At 51.5% G+C, this 20,005-nt stretch overlaps 1 protein-coding gene across 1 annotated transcript in view; it reads left to right on the top strand.

The window, feature by feature from the left end:
• LOC134038348 (myosin-10-like) overlaps window positions 1-20,005 on the top strand; it is a 30,756-nt gene that overhangs the window by 7,693 nt on the left and 3,058 nt on the right. The window contains exons 4-32 of the mRNA XM_062483770.1: window positions 62-125; window positions 1,641-1,739; window positions 2,216-2,359; window positions 2,619-2,714; window positions 2,828-2,946; window positions 3,311-3,463; window positions 3,938-4,111; window positions 4,545-4,718; window positions 5,917-6,031; window positions 9,359-9,552; window positions 9,901-10,022; window positions 10,640-10,709; window positions 10,909-11,069; window positions 11,343-11,451; window positions 11,540-11,671; window positions 11,971-12,315; window positions 12,519-12,642; window positions 12,964-13,135; window positions 13,917-14,129; window positions 14,394-14,538; window positions 14,778-14,984; window positions 15,414-15,518; window positions 15,644-15,796; window positions 16,035-16,283; window positions 16,473-16,685; window positions 17,094-17,306; window positions 17,770-17,931; window positions 18,132-18,260; window positions 18,370-18,458. Coding sequence (XP_062339754.1) covers window positions 62-125; window positions 1,641-1,739; window positions 2,216-2,359; window positions 2,619-2,714; window positions 2,828-2,946; window positions 3,311-3,463; window positions 3,938-4,111; window positions 4,545-4,718; window positions 5,917-6,031; window positions 9,359-9,552; window positions 9,901-10,022; window positions 10,640-10,709; window positions 10,909-11,069; window positions 11,343-11,451; window positions 11,540-11,671; window positions 11,971-12,315; window positions 12,519-12,642; window positions 12,964-13,135; window positions 13,917-14,129; window positions 14,394-14,538; window positions 14,778-14,984; window positions 15,414-15,518; window positions 15,644-15,796; window positions 16,035-16,283; window positions 16,473-16,685; window positions 17,094-17,306; window positions 17,770-17,931; window positions 18,132-18,260; window positions 18,370-18,458 — 4,445 coding nt within the window. The remainder of the gene's footprint in view (window positions 1-61; window positions 126-1,640; window positions 1,740-2,215; window positions 2,360-2,618; window positions 2,715-2,827; window positions 2,947-3,310; window positions 3,464-3,937; window positions 4,112-4,544; window positions 4,719-5,916; window positions 6,032-9,358; window positions 9,553-9,900; window positions 10,023-10,639; window positions 10,710-10,908; window positions 11,070-11,342; window positions 11,452-11,539; window positions 11,672-11,970; window positions 12,316-12,518; window positions 12,643-12,963; window positions 13,136-13,916; window positions 14,130-14,393; window positions 14,539-14,777; window positions 14,985-15,413; window positions 15,519-15,643; window positions 15,797-16,034; window positions 16,284-16,472; window positions 16,686-17,093; window positions 17,307-17,769; window positions 17,932-18,131; window positions 18,261-18,369; window positions 18,459-20,005) is intronic.

Here is a 20,005-nt window from a genome sequence, read left to right as displayed (position 1 = left end):
ACGAGATCTCTCACTCAGCCGCCTGGCTCTCTGACAAGTGTTCTGGTTCTGCATCACACAGGGCAAGTTCATCAGGGTCAACTTCGACGTTGCCGGCTACATCGTTGGAGCCAACATCGAAACCTGTATCCTGGGAGAGTCTGTGGAGGAGGACAGGAGGGAGGAGGGGGGTGGTCGCGGGGGATGACAGGCGGAGGAGAGGAGAGGAGAGAGAGAGAGAGAGAGAGAGAGAGAGAGAGAGAGAGAGAGAGAGAGAGAGAGAGAGAGAGAGAGAGAGAGGAGAGAGAGAAGAGAGAGAGAGAGAGAGAGAGAGAGAGAGAGAGTGAGGGAGGGAGGGAGGGAGTGGAGGGAGGGAGGGGAGGGAGGGAGAGGAGGGGAGAGGGAGAGGGAGAGGGAGAGGGAGAGGGAGAGGGAGGAGAGAGGAGGATTGGAGGACTCGGTGGAGAGATAGACAAGGAATGTGGAGCATCGGGTAAAAGAAGGTGAGGTGGAGGAGGAGAGGAGAAGAAAGAGAGGGAGAGAGGCAGAGAGAGAGAGGAGAGAGAGAGAGGGAGAGGGAGAGAGAGGGACGGGAGAACAGACAGAAGCAGTACAGAAAGAGGAGTGGGAGACCCAGTACAGGCCTAAGAAAAGAGTTGGAAAGAGGCCCCTCCAGAGTGTGGAGGCTGAACTTAGCTGCGGCTTGGCTCCAGGGCTTTCCAGGGTTTTTCTGCTCACCACAAGAATGCTCGTCCTCTCCACCGAGCCGCCCGGCCCTGCCAGCGCGCTCCCCGATCGATTCAGACAGCGCTTCATCTTTATTCATGTTTATTTGATTCGTTTAGTGAGCAGCAGAGTCACTGGCTGGCAGCCTCGGGGCGACAATCTGTCCCTGATCGATCCTTACGCTCGTCAGACCAGTACATAGTTGCATCTCTCAGGAAGATCGTCTTTTTTGTTCCAGACCTGGAGTTTGAGAAAGTTTGATTTCGAAAACGGTGAAAGGGCTGGTTTTATTTGCATTCGTTGTCGCTAAGGGCTGATACTGTTGCTAAGGTGTCTGGAAACACTGACTACAACGGCTCGAAATCTTCCCTGTAAAACTAGACCACAGTTGGAGTCTGGTCATATATAAACTGTGAAGAATGACGCCCTGTTCCCAGTCAGAAGAGATTAGAAACACATGAGCAAGGTTAATATCGACGCTGCATGATCATTCCCAGTATCCATGGAAGGACGCAATGTCAGATATCTAAGAAGGTACCATTACATGCAAAGAGATTGTTGTTCTCTTCTGGAGAAGGCGTGTAGTGGGCCTATAGGAGAACCTTGTAGCAGCCAGTCCAGTAGGAAGGCAGGTGAGGAGGTCTGGGGTGATTGTGGGAGAGAGAGGGGGGTGGGGGGGGGGGGGGGGGCAGTGGGACCTGTGCCCCTGTGCTTGGACAGGCTTGGACCCCCTTGTGGCCCCCCCTAAATGTACAGTCTGAATATATGATAAACATGGTATTTTGCCTGTTACTGCCTTCGATGCAGAAAACTATATGACAACATTAATGTTGAATGTAACTGGCCCCTCTGACAGTACAACTGGCTCCAGCTTGCCCCCCTCCCCTCCCGGAGGGGGGCTGTGCTCCATTAGCCCTTGACCCCTTCACCCCCAGACCTGCTGGAGAAGTCCAGAGCCATCCGCCAGGCCAAAGACGAGAGGACCTTCCACATCTTCTACCAGCTGCTGGCTGGAGCTGGGGAGCACCTCAAATGTGAGTGTGTCAACCAGGCTGCGATCCCCACTCTGTTATCAGGGCTTTGACCAAGACTGTCATAGTCGATGATTTCACCATGGATGTTATTGCCATTCTCTTCTCTTACTAATCTGTTCCCGTTCTGTTTTTCTTTCTTTCTCTTTGTTTCTCTTTTTTTCTCTCTGTATTCCTCTCTCTCTCTCTCTCTCTCTCTCTCTCTCTCTCTCTCTCTCTCTCTCTCTCTCTCTCTCTCTCCCCCTCTCCCTCTCTCTCTCTCCCCCCTCTCCATCTCTCTCTCTCTGTCTCTCTCTCTCTCTCTCTCTCTCTCTCTCTCTCTCTCTCTCTCTCTCTCTCTCTCTCTCTCTCTATATATATATATATATATATATATATCCCTCTCTCTCTCTCTCTCTCTCTCTCTCTCTCCCCCCTCTCTCTCTCCTCCCCCCCTTTCTCTCTATCCTCCCCCCCTCTCTCTCTTCTTCGTCTCCCAGCTGATCTGCTCCTGGAGGGCTTCAACAGCTACCACTTCCTGTCCAATGGGAACCTCCCCATCCCGGGCCAGCAGGACAAGGACAACTTCCAGGAGACCATGGAGGCCATGCACATCATGAGCTTCTCCCACGAAGAGATCGTCTGTGAGTACGAGCCCACACACATGCTAGCCCACACGCATGCTAGCCCACACGCATGCTAGCCCACACGCATGCTAGCCCACACGCATGCTAGCCAACACACATGCTAGCCCACACACATGCTCACATACACAGACACACACACGCGCAGACACACACACGCGCAGACACACACGCACATACACACGCACAGACACACACCGCACAGACACACATGCACGTTGTAGCCTCTTGAATCGCTCTCTGCCCCGTGTTGCTGCAGGCATGCTGAAGGTGGTTTCGGCAGTGTTGCAGTTTGGGAACATCGTCTTCAAGAAGGAGAGGAACACAGACCAAGCCTCCATGCCAGAGAACACATGTAAGCCTGTAGACCCCCCCCACACACACACACAGGCCTGTCCATCATCCTTATAACGGTCAGAGTGTGGGTCCTCATGCCCCCTGCACTACCCCCCCTCCCCCCTCCCTCAGCGGCCCAGAAGCTGTGCCACCTCCTGGGCATGAACGTGATGGAGTTCACCAGGGCCATCCTCTCCCCCAGGATCAAGGTGGGCCGGGACTACGTCCAGAAGGCCCAGACCAAAGAACAGGTGGGATCTGAACACTTAACAACATAGATATCCTCTGTGCATGTGTATGATTTATAAGTACAGTAAAAGTATATGTGGGTTGAACCTATTGTGACAGTTAGCCAATGACCAAGTTTATACCTTGTTCTTGACCAGGTCTGACCCAGTTCTGACCCTGGTCTTGCCCAGTTCTGACCCAGCTCTGACCCTGGTCTTGCCCAGTTCTGACCCAGCTCTGACCCTGGTCTTGCCCAGGTCTGACCCAGTTCTGACCCTGGTCTTGCCCAGTTCTGACCCAGTTCTGACCCTGGTCTTGACCAGGTCTGACCCAGTTCTGACTCTGGTCTTGCCCAGTTCTGACCCAGCTCTGATTCTTCTTCCCCAGGCTGACTTTGCGGTGGAGGCCCTGGCCAAGGCCACGTACGAGCGCCTGTTCCGCTGGCTGGTGCACCGCATCAACAAGGCCCTGGACAGGACCAAGCGCCAGGGAGCCTCCTTCATAGGCATCCTGGACATCGCTGGCTTTGAGATCTTCGAGGTAGACCGGGATCCTGTCTTGTGGCGGCTTCAGGCAACCACACACATACTTACCACACAGAGAAATCATGAAGCATTGTTGGGGGATGGGTATAGCTAAGGGGTAGAACAATCTGACTGCGTATCAAGGGATCGCGGGAGTCAGGTGGCTGAGCGGTTAGGGAGTCGGGCTATTAATCATAAGGTTGTTGGTTCGATTCCCGGCCGTGCCAATTGACGTTGGGTCCTTGGGCAAGGCACTTCACCCTACTTGCCTCGGGGAGAATGTCCCTGTACTTACTGTAAGTCGCTCTGGATAAGAGCGTCTGCTAAATGACTAAATATAAATATATCGCTGGTTCAAACCCCACTTCCTACATGTGACTTTGGATAACAAGTATCTGCTAAATGAACACATGATTATGAATATCATTTGTATTTCTTTTCAGGGCACTTGATCGTGTCTCGATCTGTAATTCTCCTCTCTCTCCCCCAGCTGAACTCGTTTGAGCAGATGTGCATCAACTACACCAACGAGAAGCTCCAGCAGCTGTTCAACCACACCATGTTCGTCCTGGAGCAGGAGGAGTACCAGCGGGAGGGCATCGAGTGGAGCTTCATCGACTTCGGCCTGGACCTGCAGCCGTGCATCGACCTCATCGAGAGGCCGGTGAGTGAGGGTGTGCCTCTGTGTGGGTCTTGGTTTAAACACCCCTTGTGGGAGAGCAAATGTCCTCACAAGTATAGTGAAACATGAAAAAACCTTTGCTTGCCTTTTGCTGGGCCCCATAACTTGAAATGCTTTTTTCATTAAGTTTGAGGGGTTTAGGGTTAGGGTTACAACTAGTGTTAGGGTTATAATTAGGGGTTAGTGGTTAGAGATAACACAATTGTGAATTGTCGGGTCCCACTAGGATAGGAAAATCAAACTAGTGCATGTGTGTGTGTCTGCAGGCACAGTGGAATACTTGATGTTAAAACACTACCACACTCACACGCCAGAAACCTCAACATTCATGTTTTGTCTCCTCATCTGTATGTGTGTGTGTGTGTGTATGTGTGTGTGTATGTGTGTGTGTGTGTGTGTGTGTGTGTGTGTGCAGACTAACCCCCCAGGAGTGCTGGCCCTGCTGGATGAGGAGTGTTGGTTCCCCAAGGCCACAGACAAGACTTTCATAGACAAGGTGCTCCAGGAACAGGGCACACACCCCAAGTTCCAGAAGCCTCGCCAGCTCAAGGACAAGGCCGACTTCTGCATCATCCACTACGCCGGCAAGGTATGTGTACGACCACAGGCTGCTCTGGGTGGATGTAGACCTGGCCCCATGACTCCATCTCTCCTCGCTGTCTGTATATGGGTGCTATTGTTTATCGGGAACCACTGGATTGATCTCCATCACTCCATCCTGTGTGACAGCAGCTGTGATAGTGGACCTAAACAATAGATAGAGTGGTGTCCCTAACCCGAACATGATTATTGTAACCCAAGGTATAATCTAAATAAATGAGGCCAATCAAAATCTTCCTAACCTTAACCCTAAATAGATGTGCGGCACTGAGGCTAGCTGCTGTGTTCGGTGTTCTTCTCGCACATATTGAACCTGAGGTCCTCCATTATACTCCAGGAAGGATTTTAAAGTTGACCTCTGACCTTACAGCCTCCTTGTAAGGTCAGAGGTCAACTTTAAAATTCTGATATCAGAATGGCAACCAGCCCCTGAAGCCCTCAGATGTTGCCAGGTTCTCTAGGTACCCTCCCGGTTCTCCCTCGGAACCGTGTTGTTGGTGGGTGTCGATGTGCGTCATCTTGGCAGCGGCCCGTCTGGCACGACGCGGCTTGCGAGGCTACATACCTCCTCCAGGGTCGGAGAGAACAGGTCATCGGCGCAGCACAAAAGCCCGGTTGTTCTGTCTGGAGGAGCGGGGAGATCTACATCTGGATCCCATTCTGGCGAGGTTCTGTAGGCCCCGTTGCGTAACAGAGGAGGGTCCGGACTTTCACCTCGGCGTGGTGGTCTACCATCTGGACCGAGGCTGCCTGCTAGCATTCCTCAGCAGAGCGGAGCTGGGCTCCCCCCCCCCCCCCCCCCCCTCGCTCTGAAAGTGAATATCATCCCCCCACATGAAAGCTAATATGATTCCACACATAGCGACAGAGCGACAGGGTCTTAATTTGATTTACCTCAGAGGACCGAGTGACGGACTGACCTGCATGTCATCCTGTCACTCAGAAGTGAGTCTTTTATTCGGGCGTTCCGAGGCTACCGCGGCCTGTGTGGATCTCCATGTGTTGCCTATACCGTCCTGGGTATTTCGTTCAGTTCAGGACCTGGGAGAGTGTGAAAGTAATCCAGGTGGTGACCCAGGCATAGTACATCCATAATATTCCGGAAAGCATCGACCAAATAGGTTGTTTTCGATGGCCTCTCATTCAGTGGTTGTTGGTCCCTGAGTGTTCCTCCTCTTCCTCCCCAGGTGGACTACAAGGCAGACGAGTGGCTGATGAAGAACATGGACCCACTGAACGACAACGTGGCCACGCTGCTGCACCAGTCAGCAGACAAGTTTGTGGGGGAACTCTGGAAGGACGGTGAGTCCAGCATCCTCTGTCGTTTCTGGATGCCTAGGCCAAAGGTTTGGGCCTGGGCCTGGGCCTGGCCTGGTTCTGGACCTGGTTCTGGGCCTGGTTCTGGATCAAACATCTTGGTTTCTGGTTCTGGGTCTCAGTGGAGTGGATCTGTCTGGCCTGTGTCCAGGTCAGACCCAACTCCTGCTTCTCGGTGGCCAGAACGAAGTTTGCCAGTCCAAACAACCTGGCTTAATGAGCTAAACCAGAACCAGAATACTTCCTATCCTTCTAAATGAGGACAGTCTTAGTTTCCTTGTTATCTCCTGACACATCAGACTTATACGATCAAAGAGAGAAGGGGTGAGTCTCATAATGAAGTTATTAGAACTCTACATAATGTTTACACAAAGGACCGGACAGGACAGGAAATTATTTAGTAATCCCTGTTTTCATTAATCTATCCATTAATTAGTTCATGGTTTGGATAAGACAATGCACAGCGTGGCTAACATGACAAGTTTTTCTCTCTGTGCTTTGTTTGTGCGCATGGAATATTCTAGTTGAGCAAGTACTGTTGCTAACAACATGAGTCTCTCTCTCTGAAAATGTACACAACTAATCAGGGCTTGTGTGGGTGTGTATGTGATAGTGTGTGATATGTTTGGGAATGCATGATAAGTGTGTGTGTGTGTGTTCATTTGAGTGTGTGTGTGTATGCGTTTGTGTGTACATGGGTGTGTGCGTTTGTGCGTGTGTGTACGAGCCCGTCTGTGCTGCTCTACCAGGCAATGTTGCCACCCCTCAAACTCTCTCTCTCTCTCTCTCTCTCTCTCTCTCTCTCTCTGGCTCTCTCTGGACTGTAGACATTCAGACGTTTCAGAGAGCGTCTTTCTATGACAATGTGTCTGGTCTCCATGAGGCGCCTGCAGGTGAATGTCCTGTCTGTCTGTTTGTCTTTCTGTCTCTCTGCCCGTCTGTCTGTCTGAAAATCTGCCCGTCTGTCTGTCTGACTATCTGCCCGTCTGTCTGTCTGTCTGACAATCTTCCCGTCTGTCTGTCTGTCTGTCTGTCTGACAATCTGCCCGTCTGTCTGTCTGTCTGACAATCTTCCCGTCTGTCTGTCTGACAGTCACACAGTGTCTGCACTGCTGCTGCTGCACCTGGGCTGTGGTGTCTGTCTTCCAGCTCTGTCTGTCAGCCTGACCTCTGCACCCCTGCCCACCCCCTCCACAGCTGTCTGTCTCTCTCTCTCTCTCTCTCTCTCTCTCTCTCTATCTGTCTGTCTGTGTCTATCTATCTATCTATCTATCTATCTGTCTGTCTGTACTCCTAAACACCCCCCTGGGCATTGCATGAGTACACCGTTTATGGACACAAGCTATTAAACGGCATCTCTGTACAAACAGTCCCTCTCAGCACTTATCCCTCGCCTGCTCCCTCAATATCCTCAGTTCATGACTGCGGTATGAGCTGTTGGAAAGGTGAGCAGTTTACTCTAGGTTTGTAGAAGTGCCCGTTCTTGTGCCGGCACATTGGGTGTCGATACGGTACAATAAACGACAGCCAGTACGCCCATGCCTCTTTCTCGGCGTCAGCTGTTTCAAGTCAACAGCACAATGTGCAAACCCAAGCACAGTGTAAGAACTCTGTCTGTTTCAAACATTCATCAGTGCCATGTGAAGTGACCTCAGCTAGGCTGAATCGGACAGGCGAAGGACAGATGGAGACTATTCTCCTAAACCAGCTCATATAGAGAACCTTCTAGCAGGTCGGTAAAGATGATTTAAGGCCGCGCTTACTGTACATCGCTGGAACCTGTCATGTCTTTGGCGTGGTATGGGGCAGCTTTTCTGGGATGTGGAGCGCTGCCAGAAACCTGCACGCCAGATATCTAATCTCTGCTTTGTGCGATTAATCTTCTTTTATTAAAAATAGGAAAGATAAACAGTGAAAGGAGGGAAGCAGGGATGAAAAACCAGCCGGTTGTCAATCCAACTGGGGAAGCTAAAGAGGGCCACAGCGATGGGTGCAGGAACAAGAATGGTGTCGGGATGCTATTAAACGTACTCCACTGAATTTTGATGTTCTTTAGATGTGGGTTCTAGTCTGTTCTTCAGTCACTTGACTTTTGTGTTGTGTTTCCTGGCAAGGTTTGATCTGCAAGCTGGAGTAACATAATATATGATATCCAGATGGAGGAAATGTTTTCCTCAGATTCCAGTTGTATGGAATTTGATATGTCTGTTTTAGCCATATTAGGATCAGGCTTACTATGTGGTTTGGGCCCAGGACTCATGTTCCGGTCAGTCTGAAAGGTGATCAGACAAACAGACAACCAGATGCTTACTGAAGGCGACAGTTGGCAGAGGACCTTATCTCACCTTCTGTTATCTTACATCTGAGCAATTATGTTGGGATTTGGAGGTATCAGAACAATAGGATTTTTGTTCCCTCAATAAAGGGAACAAATTCCTTATAAACATGTTGCGTAAGCTAAGAAGGCCCTCTGAGAGTTGTTTATCAACACAGACACCCCAGTGCCAGTAGAATGTCAATTTTGAATGGTTGGAGTTTGCCAATACTTTCCAGCCAATTGTGTTCCAGCAGTCCTGTTTCATCCAATTGCCTTTGGCGAGGCACTCCTTCCTCCTTTTGTCCTTTCGTGAAACTACCATCAATCAAACTAGAGGAGGAAGTGCAGGTGTTCAGACAAGAGTTGAGGGTGCTGTTTCTCATATTTTAATACATTTTGTAATGTTAACCTATTTCAGCTCAAATATGTTTTTTGTGTTGCTCAGAATGAAGCCTCAAGAATGGAAGAATTAGGTTGTTTGTGTCGATGTTTGTTGTTGTTCCTTTGCTCTGCTTTTTGGCCCGTATAGTCATAGTCATAGGCAAAGAACGACCATCTATGTTCTACCCACTCTGGCTGTCAGTCATGTTGTTGTTTCACCTTATTGGCTTAGACCTCCCCCTCATCTGCCTTGGCCATACCCTGCAGTCCTCCGCTGCTGCTTGGTCAGTTTGTTCACGTGTAGATGGCGGCTCGGGCCATGATTAGGTCTCTAGTCCCAGAGTAGGATGTGTGTTCAAAGGAGGTCCATTGGAGTAAACTGAATTATACCTGCTGAAAGTTCAGAGGTGGTCTGGATCTCGCTGTTCTCAGTGGTGACAGAGGAAACCTGCTGTTCGATGGAACAATATGGCGGCCAATGGGCGATCTCCTTTGACAACGCATCTAGTCTTGGATCAGAGTGTCTTAGACTGGCTGTGTTCAGCCTGTCCTCTCTCAGCGCTCTCACACAAACCACTGCCCTGGTGTCTCCTCCTCCTCTCCCGTCTCTCCAGTGGACCGCATCGTGGGTCTGGACCAGGTGGCGGGGATGAACGAGACGGCGTTTGGGGCGGCGTACAAGACCAAGAAGGGCATGTTCCGCACGGTGGGCCAGCTGTACAAGGAGTCCCTCACCAAGCTCATGGCCACGCTCAGGAACACCAACCCCAACTTCGTCCGCTGCATCATCCCCAACCACGAGAAGAGGGTGAGGGCTCACTGGGCCTCATCCATACTGTTCAGCTGTGCTGTGCCACAGGCGTTTGCTACCTCCCACCGGCTGTGCTCCTTCTGTCATCGTCCATAAACAGCTGTGTCAGTTGACGATGCTATGTAAAGATTTTTTTACTGTTAACTCACTTAAACTTTTTCATTCTTTCCTTCCTTCCTTCCATCTCTTTCTCTTTCTCTTTCTCTCTCTCTCTCTCTCTCTCTCTCTCTCGCTCTCGCTCTCGCTCTCGCTCTCGTTCTCTCTCTCTCTCTCTCTCGTTCTCTCTCTCTCTCTCTCTCTCTCTCTTTCTTTCTCACCCCTCCTCCCTCCACCTTCTACTCCCAGGCTGGTAAACTGGACCCGCACCTGGTTCTGGACCAGCTGAGGTGTAATGGAGTTCTAGAGGGGATCCGCATCTGCAGGCAGGGCTTCCCCAACCGGATCATCTTCCAGGAGTTCAGGCAGAGGTACTGGTTCTGTAGGGACACTCATCCATAGGGAGTCAGATGGCTGAGCGGTGAGGGAATCGGGCTAGTAATCCGAAGGTTGCCAGTTCGATTCCCGGTCATGCCAACTGGGGCAAGGCACTTCACCCTACTTGTCTCGGGGGAATGTCCCTGTACTTACTGTAAGTCGCTCTGGATAAGAGCGTCTGCTAAATGACTAAATGTAAATGTAAATGTCATCCCATATAGGACCTCCTGGGCTTGCTTCACAAACCTCTCTGGCCCCTGATGACCATCTTCAGAGGCTGGTTATCAAACCCAAACTACTTTGATGTCATTTCCTGTTTTCAGACTGTTAGGGAAGGACGGGAGGTCATATCTCCTCAACCTGCATACTATGATCTCTTCAGCCCTGGGAAGTAGTTTCAGTGTAGTTGTCAGTCAGGGAACAGTAGGTCCGTGTGAATATGAGGCCTCTCTCTGCTTTACACACAGTCTCGCGCTAGCCTCAGTCAGAAGGCTCTCGCAGTCCTCACACCCCGGCTTCAGTCAACATGGAGGACCAGTGTGATGATGACCATCTCCTCCTCTCCCCTCCTCTCCTCTCTGTTCCTTTCGCCATTTCTTCTCCTCTGCAGATATGAGATCCTGACACCCAATGCCATTCCCAAGGGCTTCATGGATGGCAAGCAAGCCTGTGAGAGAATGGTGAGGATATTGGATTCATCCATAAATGAACCAAGGATGAGTTAAATGAATGATCTTGCCACTAACTATTCATCCCCCTCCCTCCATCCCCTCACCCGCCAACCCCCTCCCTCCCTCCATCCCCCCTACCCTTCATCCCCACACCCACCCTCTATCCCTCCTCTCTCCATCCCCTCTCCCTCCCTCCCCCCTCCCCCAGATCCGGGCCCTGGAGCTGGACCCCAACCTGTTCCGGATCGGTCAGAGTAAGATCTTCTTCCGGGCCGGAGTCTTGGCTCACCTGGAGGAGGAGCGTGACCTGAAGATCACCGACATCATCATCTACTTCCAGTCTGTCTGCCGTGGTTACCTAGCCCGCAAGTAAGGCCTTATCTGGTCCCTAGTTCCCATCCCACATCTAACGAGAACCCCACATCCCACATCCCCCTAGAACGAAGCCCTGAAGTAAGACCAGCTCTAGTCTCTAGTTCCTACCCCACAGGTCAGACCTGCCCTAGTCCCTAGTCTCTACATAGACCACAAGTATGACCTGCCCGAGTCTCTAGTACCTAGGCCTTAACTCTCAAACGGAGACCACAAGTACCGTGTAACTCTCCTGGCTACCTCTCACAGAGCCTCTCTTTCTCGAGCCAGGGCGTTCGCTAAGAAGCAGCAGCAGCTGAGTGCTCTGAAGGTGCTGCAGAGGAACTGCGCCGCCTACCTGAAGCTACGGCACTGGCAGTGGTGGAGGCTCTTCACCAAGGTGTGTGTTTCGCTTTGTGGATGTGTGTGTGTGTGTGTGTGTGTCTGAGTGTCCCATGACTGACCCCAGACGTGTGTGTGTGTGTCAGGTGAAGCCCCTGCTGCAGGTGACCAGGCAAGAGGAGGAGATGCAGGCCAAGGATGAAGAGCTGGTGAAGGTGAAGGAGAAGCAGAGCAAGGTGGAGGGAGAGCTGGTGGAGATGGAGAAGAAACATCAGCAGGTCAGTGCCCTCACCGGACCTCCATCCTTAGACCGATGACCAGAGGGGTCCCTAGAATGAAGACACAATAGTGGATTTAAATATGAACTATATAGCGAGAGGAACACTAGTTTAACTGGTTTCCAGTTGATAACTGGAGCTGAGCTAAGCCGCTGAATAATTACGATACCGTATCCTGAGATACTTTTTCTCCAAGGGACGAGTTTCAGTTAGTCACGATGAGCATGCCCTTCAGGGCCCACTCTATTCCACTAGAAGACCGAGGCCGACCTGACCTTGGCATGTTTGTGGTTCCTCAGCTGACGGAGGAGAAGAACATCCTGGCGGAGCAGCTCCAGGCGGAGACGGAGCTGTTCGCCGAGGCCGAGGAGATGCGGGCCCGCCTGGCGGCCAAGAAGCAGGAGCTGGAGGAGATCCTCCACGACCTGGAGTCCCGGGTGGAGGAGGAGGAGGAGAGGAACCAGGGCATGCAGAACGAGAAGAAGAAGATGCAGACCCACATCCAGGACCTGGAGGAGCAGCTGGACGAGGAGGAGGCGGCCCGGCAGAAGCTGCAGCTGGAGAAGGTGACGGCCGAGGCCAAGATGAAGAAGTTTGAGGAGGACATCCTGCAGCTCGAGGACCAGAACTCCAAGTTCCTCAAGGTGAGGAACCCCCAGTGTTTAACCTTCGACCAGGGTGTCATCAGATCAGAAGTGTTCTCACTCTTCATTGTGGGAGTGGTTCAAGAAGCCAAACAGACTAATCCATCCAACACCAAATTTGAACCAAGTAAACATTGCCACAGATATCACTCAACTAATATTTTTAAACAACATCCATCTCTTTCTTCGTTCCCCCCCCTCAGGAGAAGAAGCTTCAGGAAGACCGCATCAACGAGATGACCTCCATGCTGACTGACGAGGAGGAGAAGGCCAAGAACCTGGGCAAGGTCAAGAACAAGCAGGAGATCATGATGAGCGATCTGGAAGGTACCAGTGCCACGGGATCAAACTCCAGTTCTCTCAGTCCTTACCTGGAGCTCCTCCACAACTCCTAACTCACAGAAAACGCCCGACTTATCTGTGTAGTCAGAGAAGTCACTTAACAGTGTAGGAATCTCAAGCACAAACAAGCTTCACAGGTTCTACCCGGTAACAGATACCCAACAACCCCTCCATTCCTCTTCCATCTTTCTCCCCACTCTCCCCCCTTCCCCTCTGCGCTCCCTCTCTCCCTCCATCCACCCTCTGCTCTCCCTCTCTCCCCCCCGTCCCCCTCACCTCTCCCTCTCTCCCCCTCCGTCCCTCCAGAGCGCCTGAAGAAGGAGGAGAAGATGCGCCAGGAGCTGGAGAAGGCCAAGAGGAAGCTGGACGCCGAGACCACCGACCTGCAGGACCAGATCGCGGAGCTGCAAGCCCAGATAGAGGAGCTCAAGGTCCAGCTGGCCAAGAAGGAGGAGGAGCTGCAGGCCTTACAGGCCAGGTGAGAGGCAGGACGACAGGGAGAGAGAGAGAGAGAGAGAGAGGAGTTCAGTACAGGCTACATACGATACCAGGAAGTCCCTGTCAATGGGTTTGTCTTTTCCCTCGCGTCGTGGTTCAGCTGTTCGAAAATGGCGGGAAGTCGAATGACGAGGACGGACTAAGAGTTGAGGGTGACTTGTTCTCTGAGTGACGACCGTTGACGTGACTCCACATGCCTTCGTGGAGACGTCATCATCCTCGCAGCTTTCCGAGACGGCCTCAACCGTTTTCTAGGTCATAACCAGGTTTAACTGTGATGGAGCTGGGCTCCGGTAGACATACACACAGATAATCCTATAATCTAGCCATTAAAAATAACCTGGGAGTGTTTATCGTTGTTTTGTTCTCCTGTCATGATATGGTGCTGGCCAGACCTCTAAGAATAGTGTTTATGCTGGAGAGCTCACAAGGTTGGAATGTGTGTGTGTATCAAAGTTGGCTTCGTGTTCGAGACTGTACTTTTCACTGGCCAGTAAAAACACACTCAGACGTTCAGGTACAACTCATTCACGCTACCCCATTCAGACTGTGACCGCCATCACCTCTTTAAGGGAAGAAAACACGTACGCGATCCTATACTGCCCCCCTGTGGTAAACACGAGCATAGCAACATCTTTACGTCCAGCGATTTTGCTCTGGACGATTACAAAAACCCTCTCGATGGATCTCCTGATGGCCACACAGTACACAACATCCATGCATGTGAATTTGACGTGTGTGTGTGTGTGCGTGCTCCTCAGGGGCGACGAGGAGGCGGCCCAGAAGAACAACGCCCTGAAGCAGGTCCGGGAGCTGCAGGCCCAGCTGGCCGAGCTGCAGGAGGACCTGGAGTCGGAGAAGCTCTCGAGGAACAAGGCGGAGAAGCTGAAGAGGGACCTGGGCGAGGAGCTGGAGGCCCTGAAGACGGAGCTGGAGGACACGCTGGACACCACGGCCGCACAGCAGGAGCTCAGGTGGGTCGGGGAACTGGGGCGCGGGGGGGGGGGGGGACTTCTGCGGACGCTCTGGTCCTCGAAAACACTTGTTCGGTGCTCCCGTGGTTGGTCTACTGGCGCGAGGGAAGGAGAATTCAGGCTGGTGTGGTTTGAGTCTGTTTTGCCTGTGTGGGCGTCCCGACCTGGGGATTTGGCTTGGATTCTGTCTTTTCCTGGGGGGTGAGGGTGGTGGGGGGGATCTTAAACTCATCATTCTCAACCCCTTTCCATCCACTCGGTCAGGACCAAGCGAGAGCAGGAGGTGACCGAGCTGAAGAAGACCATCGACGAGGAGACCAAGAACCACGAGGCCCAGTTCCTGGACATGAGGCAGAGGCACTCCACCGCCCTGGAGGAGCTGTCTGAGCAGCTGGAGCAGGCCAAGAGGGTAGGGCTGCTGCTCTCACGCAGACACCGGGAAACACAAACGATGACATTGTGAGAGAAAGGTCTTTATTTAGATGACTTTTGACGTCCACCAAGATGTTCTTTGCCCTCTGGTTGAATGTCCCCGCAAACTCCGTCATGTCCTCCCCAAGCCAAACGGCGACTGTCATCCTCAAAACTGACTGTCGACGGACCTAGGCAAGTATCTCCCTCTGAAGTGCTCTGCTCTCTTGCGTCCAGTTCAAAGCTAACCTGGAGAAGAACAAGCAGAGCCAGGAGAGCGCCAACAAGGAGCTGGTGGGGGAGGTGAAGAGCCTCCAGCAGTCCAAAACCGAGTCGGAGCACAAGAGGAAGAAGTTAGAGGCCCAGCTGCAGGAGGTCATGGCCAGGGTCACCGAGGGCGAGAGGGCCAAGGGAGAGCAGGCTGAGCGGGTGCACAAGCTGCAGGTTGGGATGCACTCGACCGCTCACGTCTGACACACACTCATGTAGATAATACCTCACACACCCTCACACACACCCACATAGATGGGACCTCACACACTCACATACACACCCTCACACACCCTCACATAGATGGGACCTCACATACTCACATACACACCCTCACATAGATGGGACCTCACACACACACTCACAAGCATGGGACCGCACACACGTCTCACACACACTCATGTAGATAGTCCTGCACACACTCACATACACACTCACATAGATGGGACCTCACACACACACTCACAAAGATGGGACCTCACACACGTCTCACACACACACTCACAAGTCAGACACGCGCACACAAACGCTTGCGCGCACCGTGCATCAGGCCCTGCGGTACAGCTGACAATCGGGAGGCCCTGAACCTTTGCCTGCTTGCAGACGGAGCTGGACAGCGTGTCGGCCCTGCTGGAGGACGCAGAGAGGAAGGGCGTCAAGCTGGCGAAGGACACCACTGGTCTGGAGAGCACACTGCAGGACACCCAGGTGAGATGGACCTTCACGAGGCACACACTCCCCTCGCAGTAGCTGTACATACTGTCATATGCATAGGAAAGACTGTTGACTACTTGCGTGCGTGCGTGCGTGCGTGCGTGTGTGTGTGCGAGCAGGAGCTGCTCCAGGAGGAGACCCGCCAGAAGCTGAACCTGAGCGGGCGTATCCGTCAGCTGGAGGAGGAGAAGAGCGCCCTGCAGGAGCTGCAGGAAGAGGACGAGGAGGCGCGCAGGAACCTGGAGAAACAGCTGGCCACGCAGCAGGCCCAGGTACACACACACACGCATACACACACACACTTACATACACATACACATGCACACACACATACACACTTACACACAGGCATGCACACACACACACACAGGCATACACAAACACATACACACACACACATACATACTTACATATACACAAACACACACTTACACACACACACACACACTCACACACATGGGTGTGTATTTATGTGTATTTATGTGTGTGTGTGTGTGTGTGTGTGTGCAGCTGGTGGAGACCAAGAAGAAGCTGGAGGAGGACGTGGGGGCTCTGGAGGGTCTGGAGGAGGTGAAGAGGAGGCTGCAGAAGGACATGGAGCTGACCGCCCAGCGCCTGGAGGAGAAGGCCTCCGCCTTCGACAAGATGGAGAAGACCAAGACCCGCCTGCAGCAGGAGCTGGACGACCTCACGGTGGACCTGGACCACCAGCGACAGATCGTCTCCAACCTGGAGAAGAAGCAGAAGAAGTTTGACCAGGTCAGAAGGGTCAAATATGTGAATCATTTGAAGAGTTTCTTTCCGTTTCCCCCTGCTGGATGAGCTCAATCGAACTGGCTATAGAATTTGATAAGAGTTCACTGACGTCAAATCCCAAAGTTTCCAACTGACAAATAAAAACGGACATAAAAAAACACAAGTCAGAGACTTCTTCACGTTTGTGTTCAGATGCTGGCCGAGGAGAAGACCATCTCGGCCCGCTACGCCGAGGAGCGTGACCGCGCGGAGGCCGAGGCCAGAGAGAAGGAGACCAAGGCCCTGTCTATGACCCGGGCCCTGGACGAGGCCCTGGAGGCCAAGGAGGAGCTGGAGAGAGTCAACAAGCAGCTCCGGGCGGAGATGGAGGACCTGATGAGCTCCAAGGACGACGTGGGCAAGAACGTGAGTGTCCCTGTGATCTTCGATTCTCCTGCCCTGAGTAAGAGTTGGAACCTTCTAGTCCAAGGAAGTTATATAGTTATTCAAGCTTGTTTCCCCTCTTCCTCCACGCTTCTCTCTCCATGTTTATATGTACATCTCTCTCTCTCTCTCTCTTTCCCTATCTCTTATTTCTTTCTCTTTCTCTCTCTTCACTCTCTCTCCCACTCTCTTTCTCCCGATTCCTACTTCTCTCTCTTTCCCTCTATCTCCCTCTCTCTCCCACTCTATCTCTCCATCTCTCTCTTTATTTCTCTCGATCCTCCCACACTCCCTCACTCCTTACTGCTCTATATCTCTTCTCTCTGTATCTCTTCTCTCTCTACCCCACCTCCCTCCTCCTCCTCCCCCCCCCCCCTCGCTCCGTCCCAGGTCCACGAGCTGGAGAAGTCCAAGCGCTCCCTGGACCAGCAGCTGGAGGAGATGCGGGTTCAGCTGGAGGAGCTGGAGGACGAGCTGCAGGCCACGGAGGACGCCAAACTGCGCCTGGAGGTCAACATGCAGGCCATGAAGGCCCAGTACGAGAGGGACCTGCAGGGACGCGACGACCAGAACGACGAGAAGAAGAGGGCGCTGGTCAAGCAGGTGAGCAGAGAGAGAGAGAGAGAGAGAGAGAGAGAGAGAGAGAGAGAGAGAGAGAGAGAGAGAGAGAGAGAGAGAGAGAGAGGTGGTTCCAGATGAACTTCAGTAACACTGGATGGATTGGATTGACGACAATATACAGCAGTACAAAGTGATGGCACGTCACCACCTGTGCCCTCATGACTACTCCGGGTTTGACTCCCACCCCCCTCCCCCCTCTCCTTGCTTTTCCTCCCCTCCCCTAACACACCCTCCTCTCCGCTTTATTTTCCCTTCCTTTCCTCCCCTTCTCCCCTCTCCTCTCGTCTGTTCTCCTATATTCTCTCCTCCCCTCCTCTCCTCTCCTCTCCTACCCCCCTCCCCTGTCCCCTTTCCTCCCCTCCCCTGCCCCATCCCTCTCGAACTTCCCAACTTCCTCCCCTCCCCACCCCTGTCCACTTCCCCTCTCCCTCCCCTCCACCCCCAGGTGCGAGAGATGGAGGCGGAGCTGGAGGACGAGAGGAAGCAGAGGGCCCTGGCGGTGGCCGGCAAGAAGAAGCTGGAGATGGACCTGAAGGACATGGAGGGCCACATACAGGGAGCCAACAAGGCCAGGGACGAGGCCATCAAACAGCTCCGTAAACTCCAGGTAACACCAGCACCTACCACCGGTGATGGAAATGGAGCCAAACAGTAAATCACTCTTCACTGTTGTGTCGTGGCTACGTTGGGTGACAGATCCCATCTAAGACTGCACGAGAGAATCGTAATCATTTCTCAGTGTTGGTTCTCTCCGAGTTTGTGTGCACGAGGCCATGCTTACCGTGTGTGTGTGTGTGTGTGTGTCAGGCCCAGATGAAGGACTACCAGAGGGAGTTGGAGGATGCACGAGCCTCCAGAGATGAGATCTTCTCCCAGTCCAAGGAGAACGAGAAGAAGCTGAAAAGCCTGGAGGCTGAGATCCTTCAACTTCACGAGGTACAGCTGGTGGCCCCAGCCTCCCGGGGCGGGGGGCGGGGACGGGGCGATACATGTCTCTCCTGGGTGTGTGATTGGATCATATCAATCATCGGACGCCGTGTTGCAGGACCTGGCGGCGTCGGAGAGGGGGCGTCGCCATGCGGAGCAGGAGAGGGACGAGCTGGCGGACGAGATCTCCAACAGCACCTCGGGCAAGTAGGTGACCCTCCGCTGGAACAGGGTTTGACGTCGAGAACACCATCCAGGGCCGGCCCAAGGGTCTGTGTACTTTGCGGCCAATGGATTTTCGTTTTGAAATAAAAAAAGAAAGAAAACCAAAATCGGGAAAAGAGCTGTTTCCCGACTACCATTTAGAAATAGGAAAACAAAAAACGGAAAAGTACCCATTTTCCGTTTTTTGTTTCGATAATAGAAAACGGAAAACGAAAAAACGACCCGTTATCTGATTTTCTTTGATGTGCTTAAACATGGAAATCGGGAATTAAAATAGTGTGTGGAAATCTTCTTTCTCAATTTTGCGTAGATTTTAGTGTTATGACCCGGAAGTTGCTCCCACGAGCTTGACAGTCACATATTCAGGATGTCAGCAGAGGGCGCGCTGCCATTTGTATGGAAGCAAATCAGTGACATAATGTTTTGAATTTTAAAAGGCATTGAATACTTTGAATAATTTAAACAACACCGAATTCACATATTTCAATGAAAAAAAAATAATCTGACCCAAAAATTCAAGACTCGGCAATTCAGGTTTCTCAAATTCGAGCCCCCCTAAAAATTCGATCTTAAAAATTTCGAGCCTATCAACTTCGAGCCTAAAAATTTCTATCTTAACAAATTTGAGCCTTATGGAACAATAGGGTCATTGTAATCAAGGAAATCATTGTTTAAATATGATTGGTATGAAAAGTGCATTGTGTTTGTGAATGATGTTATAGATGTCTGGTAACCTTTTGTAATATATAGCTTTCTTCGACAAATATAATTTAAACTGTATTTATAGAGAATACAACAAGATCTTTAAAGCAATACCGATACCATTATTACAGTTAGTTCAAAGCACATTGTTATATGTAAGAATAAGACCCTTACCAACTTTACCAAATGTTTTTATTAATGATTGTACTTTATTTGACAGTAAATGGGAGTCAGGTGGCTGAGCGTTTAGGGAATCGGGCTAGTAATCTGAAGTTTGCCAGTTCGATTCCCGGCCGTGCCAAATGACGTTGTGTCCTTGGGCAAGGCACTTCACCCTACTTGCTTCGGGGAATGTCCCTGTACTTACTGTAAGTCGCTCTGGATAAGAGCGTCTGCTAAATGACTAAATGTAAATGTAATAATACATATATTAGTGATGCTTTGAAATCTAAATATTTTTTTGATAACAGAGGATTGTGTGTACAGGTTCCGAATATGGTTGCATTGTCCATAAAAAAAACTAACATTTTAAATTCATTAAATGGCCCATTTCCCCAAAAGTCAAAGAGACTCACTTTAAAATAATTTATAAAATATATCCGGTCGCTGACTTTCTTAGAAAAATATTCAAATTTGGTGTAGAACCTAGGTGGCTGATGAGACTCTGGAACCATGCTTCAGTCCGATGTAATCCAATTTTGCATTGAGGCTCGATTGCTCTGCGAGCAATTTTATCGTTCATCTGCTCTGCTATGCGCCCTCTGCTGACATCCTGAATGTGACTGTCAAGCTCGTGGGAGCAACTTCGGGGTCACAACACAAAAATC

This window comes from Osmerus eperlanus, chromosome 2, assembly GCF_963692335.1.
Source record: "Osmerus eperlanus chromosome 2, fOsmEpe2.1, whole genome shotgun sequence".
In the NCBI taxonomy this organism is placed as follows: domain Eukaryota; kingdom Metazoa; phylum Chordata; class Actinopteri; order Osmeriformes; family Osmeridae; genus Osmerus; species Osmerus eperlanus.
Note: the sequence above shows the minus strand (reverse complement) of the source record. Positions and strands in the feature narration are given on the sequence as shown.